Source organism: Salmo salar, chromosome ssa24 (assembly GCF_905237065.1).
Source record: "Salmo salar chromosome ssa24, Ssal_v3.1, whole genome shotgun sequence".
NCBI classification, from domain to species: Eukaryota; Metazoa; Chordata; class Actinopteri; order Salmoniformes; family Salmonidae; genus Salmo; species Salmo salar.
The window spans coordinates 6,818,937-6,824,335 of NC_059465.1; the positions used below are offsets into that span (position 1 = coordinate 6,818,937).

The following is a 5,399-nucleotide window of genomic DNA, read 5'->3' on the forward strand; positions in this document are numbered from 1 at the left end:
GAAGGCAGGGGTGCCCCACTGGCAGGCAGGGAAGATAGGTGGGACACTGCATGATGTGTAAGGCCTATGCCATCTTGCAGAGAACCCACACAAAGACCTTGAGGTAAGACATGAAACTCACAGGATGATCTACAAGATTCAAATGCATTTTTATGACATGATCCCGCCTAGGTTATGAAGACAGTGGAGTAAAGGAAGTTTAAGTAGAATGAGTGTCATTTTCCACACAGGAGGAGGCGCTGAAGAACTAGCCAATAAGCATGAACGAACCTATGGCGCCAGGTGTAAAGAAACATGTCAGACAAATCAACCCTTCAATTCCTAAGTCCATGACACATCAAATCAAACTTTGTCACATGCGCCAAATACAACAAGTGTACACCTTACCGTGAAATGCTAACTTTCAAGCCCTTAAATCAACAGCGCAGTTCAAGATTAAATATTCACCAAATATAGTTACAAAAAATTAAAGTAGGAATAACGAGGCTATCGGTACCTAGTCAATGTGCGGGGGTACAGGTTAGTTGAGGTAATTTGTACATATGTGAAGTGACTGCATAGATAAACAGCAAGTAGCAGCAGTGTACAACAGAGGGGGTGGGGGTGAAGGTGTTGCGCCCTCTTCACAACTGTCTTTGTGTGTTAGAACCATGATAGTTGGTTGGTAATGTGGACGCCAAGGAACTTGAAACTCGAACCGCTCTGTCAATGGGGGCTTGTTTAGCTCGCCTTTTCCTGTAGTCCACGATCAGCTCCTTTGTCTTGCTCACATTGAGGGAGAGGTTGTCCTGGCACCACACTGCCAGGTCGTCTACAAAGAGGTCAGGTCTCATTGTCGGTGATCAGGCCTACCACTGGTGTTGTGGTGCACCTAAAACTTGGTTTTGGAGTCATGTTATACCACGCAGTCGTGGGTGAACGGGGAGTACAGACCCGAGGGGCCCCAGTGTTGAAGATCAGTGTGTCAGACCTGTTTGCCTACCCTTACTACCTGGGGGCAGCCCGTCAGGAGGTGCAGGATCCAGTTGCAGACGGAGGTGTCTAGTCCCAGGGTCCTTAGCTTTTCCAACCAGCTGGGAAACAAGTCACCCTTAAATGGTGCACCTTTAGCCCCTTGTCAGTGACACTGGGGTGGAACTAATGAAAGCAATGTCCAAAAAACAGACACTAGATTGCCTGAAACTTGATTTGCAAAAATACCTGGAAATTGAGCAATCTGCTTTTAAACTGATGCACCAACTGTGGTAGGATTCTTACCCATATTGTGACAGACTAGACGGAACTACTGTCTAGTCCTGACCATAGTAAGATGTTATTTTCTATGGTAGAGTAGGTCAGGGCGTGTTTTTCTATGTTCAAGTTTTGTTTGGGATGATCTCCAATTAGAGGCAGCTGGTCCTTGTTGTCTCTAATTGGAGATCATATTTAAGTAGGGTTTTTTCCAGCTGGTGTGGTGGGATCTTGTTTTTGTATTGCTCTGTGAAGCCTGCAGAACGTGACCTTTAGGTTTCTTTATATAGTGTTCTGAATATAATAAATATTTATCTTTAGCCCTCAACACACTACCAAAGCCTTATTTTCTACACTGCTGGGTTCACATTTTAATGTGACTGATTTGCAGCAAATGTAGAAAACCCACTTTGGACATTGTGTACTGTTTACCGAACTAAGCTATTCTAATGAATCCCACTGAGGTCTTCACATTCAGCCAACTCAAACCTTGCCTCATTACAAACCTCAATTTTCCCCTGAAGTTCTACCCATTGATATGAAATGCTGAGACCAGACCATTCCATGCCCTTCACATTTTATTAATCCAAAGACTGCAATAGATCTTCACATTCGTTTGCTGGTCTTCTTGTATGAGATGCCAGGCAGAGTCAAGGTCTGAAAAGAGAAAGCATCTGTAATCATTATTCAATAAATCCATGCCAGTACACTATGCTTACCAAACCGGACGCACTCGTTCGCACATTGATTTTGTTCACCCACACTAGAAGCGATCAGGACATGCAGGTTGAAATATCAAAACAAGCTCAGAAACATTTATATTAATTTGGGGCAGAAATAATTCAACATTTATGGCAATTTAGCTAGCCAATTTGTCCTGGTATATAAACATTGGGTTGTTATTTTACATGAAATGCACAAGGTCCTCTACCCTGACAATTCACAGAAAACGGAGTTTGTTTCTCTTCATCTCGCCTCCTTCCTTATATGGAGGTTGACAACATTACAACTGACCAGAGTGTGCCCCTCAAAGTTCATCTTCCAATCACCCACATGGGTATATGCACCTAAGAACCAATGAGATGGGAGAGGCCAGACTTGCAGCATGTTGAGCATCACAAATAGATCTAACTTCCATTTTAGCACCTGGCCACGCAGACGCTTGCTGAGGCGCGCGAGCAGTGTGGTTGCCATGATTGAATAAACGGTAGATTTATTTTGCGACGCGAGCGGTGGGGTCAGCATGTAATTAGGACATTGGTGGCAGCAAACTGTTGAATTGCATTCACGGCACTGTCAAAGACTACCCATTTTGTTAATGGTATAAATTAACCCTGAAATAGTGTCGCTCCGTGAACCCCCAGCCATATGCCCCGGACTCACGTTGACGAGGGTGTTTGCGTCTGTAAGTTCTGTGACATATTCGATCCCATTCAAGAAGGCCATCAGCTTGTTACCTTCCCTCGTCACCACAGACTGAAACAGGAGAGGTCAATGGTTAGCTCTGAAAGCAGTGGTCACCAACTACAGTCAACTAGCACCAATTTAACAGGCCCAAGTTGGATGGCCATATATGAAGAAAAAAAGTGTGACAGTGTGCATCAGGTGTGGAGTTGCTTTTGAGACGTAAACTGCTATAATAGTGCAACTGTGAGCCTAGTGCCCGGAGAGCAGAGGAGATTCTGCCAAAGAAAGTCAGTCCTCCCACAACATCACTGGGACCTGAACTAACTAACCATAGTGACCCCACATCAGCTGAACGTTTAGTTAGATACTGGCTGTATATGTAGGGAGATGGATAAATCCAGGCTACATGTATGAAACTCATGGTTGGGTTGTGACATGCGCCACCCACATTGACCTTCTCCCCGGTCGGCGACTCGAGCTCCGTCTCCTGGCCAATGGTGAAGGAGTTGGTGAGGATCTTTGTTCCCGTGGTGACAGTCACCTTGAAGTGGTCTCCAGTCTCCTCAATCTCAGAGATGCTCTTGATGTCTTTGCCCTCCTGGATAAGCTCATCAGGGAGACCTACATGTTTGCAGCAACGAGTGAGTCATATACTGTGCTTTTTAGTACTACAAAAGTTAATGAAGTGGGACATGAAAACTGAATTATTACTACTGAAGTAAAGTTCTGATGCACTATAATATGGCAACAATGAACTGAATGCAAACATTGAATGCATTCCCAGCTAACACAACATTCTGAGGATCATACGTTTTAGGGCGTGGTTATTTTGCATACCAAATTCTGGCAATGGTGCAGGACAGTCGCTTGGCTTTGGAACATTCCCATTAAGGAATTTGACAAAATGTTATTTTCTTGGCATTTCATGGGATCAGAATATTTCCTGAAAGTTCAAACATTTAATTTAACGTGAAGTACTAGGAACATTAGTCATTTTACATTGGGAATGTTCTCAAGTTGTTCAGCTGACTTTAAATATACTCGTGTGGGAATTTCAGTACTTCAACATAATGTTCTGTAGGTTCTCAAAGTCATGTTCTCAAAACACTAAGAACTTCTCATACAAAAACAACGAACATTAAACAAAATTACTAAACACACATTCCTTTCTCAGCTTCAACAAAAGCCAAGTGTACACCACAGTAGTTGGCCACACCTGATCTTACTGAGTGCTTGTTCCTGTTGAAATAGTATGTGAACAGACTACATTTATCCACTTTCAATGAGTTACAAAACTAATGCATGACAACTCCATCCTGGAAGCACAGTGGATTAATTCCATGGATAGAGGACAGAAGAGCATAGGTTTGAATCTCACTGACACAATGAATGATTAATGCCTAAGCAAATCATTTTCAAACAAACCCATCTGTGCTGGAAGTTCAAAATAGTTAACCCAAACTAAACTAGCGGTGTTAAGTCTTAAACATTCAGTGAAAGTTAATAAAATAAAAAACAGGAAATAACCTATAATTTGTTGTTAAAACTAACACCTCCCAGGAGAACATAGTAAGATGTTCTCAGAACCTCCCTGGAACCTATAAAAACATTTTTTTTAAAGCCTACGTCTCACTTCCATTCTCAGAACATCCAAGGAAACTAGTGTGCTACCTGGGTTTGCTACTCAGAAGTAACCATTGCATTCGCAATCACCATCGAACATCATTACTGAAAGGACTACAACTTCTGAAATTAACACCAAGTCTAATCAAATGTACAAACCCAACAGCAAGACTTACCAATAGCCTCCATGAAAGACTCAAAGTTCTCATGTGTCTCCATCTGGTATTTCCCTGAGAAAGACATGGTGACTATAAGACAGTGACCGTAGAGATAGCCACAGCTCCCTGCTTGTCTTTATACCCTCATCTATCCAGCCCTGCAATCATTAACTAACTAAAGGTGTCTACAATTGAGAACGCCTCCCCCTCATATCTTCCCTCCTACTTGCCTGTAGGCACAGATCTAGGATCAGCTTCCCAGCCAAGGGCAACTAATCTACATAGCAATGGTCAACTTTATTGTACTCTCCCTTCTCATCCTCTCTTCTTCTACTTTGGCGGTGTGAGTGATCATTGATCTGTTTTGATAAACAAGGCCTCCTCGACTCCTTAGAAAAATGATAAGCAGTCTCATCATTGTAATACAAATGTATGGATCAATCAACACATTTCATATTCAACTTGACTTTATATACACCTGTGTTGAAAATAAACTAGGCTACATTGCACTTTGAGTTGATTGATTTGAGAGGTGTATTTTGTCTCCCTGCACTATAAAAAACTTAGAATCAATATACAATTGTAAGGCAGCAGACTGCAATAGGATTGTGAGTTTGCAAAAATGTTTGGCATATAGCTGAACCAGCATACATTCTCAAGTTGAATTTTAATGTTCACTCAACTTTTCATTTTACGTAGAGTGAACATACAATTCAACTTGAAAAATTGGAATCCAGCCAGAGAACGTTAATCACTGACAATGACTGCCAGGAAATACTTCTATTTGATTTAGGTAGTCTCAATAATAACTGGAACAGCCATCTCAGTAACAGATGCAAAAAGTCCAACTATTAACAGATTGGATTACTTTAGAAAAATGTACGTTACTTATGTTGGTGTAGCATAAGATAATCAACCAATGAATGTACATGCAAAAACACAGGTCTTAAAAAAAAACAATTCAACGTTCAATTGTAAGGC

General features: G+C 41.8%; 1 protein-coding gene across 2 annotated transcripts; it reads right to left on the reverse strand.

Moving 5' to 3' along the window:
• Positions 1 to 1,790: 1,790 nt before the first annotated feature.
• LOC123730429 (fatty acid binding protein 1-B.1-like) lies at positions 1,791 to 4,592 on the reverse strand. Of its 2 annotated transcripts, none has more exons than XM_045707118.1 (4): positions 4,437 to 4,592; positions 3,092 to 3,258; positions 2,614 to 2,706; positions 1,791 to 1,887 (listed from the first exon to the last, which is right to left on the reverse strand). In XM_045707118.1, the coding sequence occupies exons 1-4, from the start codon at positions 4,501 to 4,503 to the stop codon at positions 1,837 to 1,839; spliced, it is 378 nt and encodes a 125-aa protein (XP_045563074.1). In that variant the 5' UTR covers positions 4,504 to 4,592; the 3' UTR covers positions 1,791 to 1,836. The 2 variants fall into 2 exon arrangements, with proteins under 2 accessions (XP_045563074.1, XP_045563073.1); XM_045707117.1 differs by having other exon boundaries at positions 3,086 to 3,258.
• Positions 4,593 to 5,399: the final 807 nt, after the last annotated feature.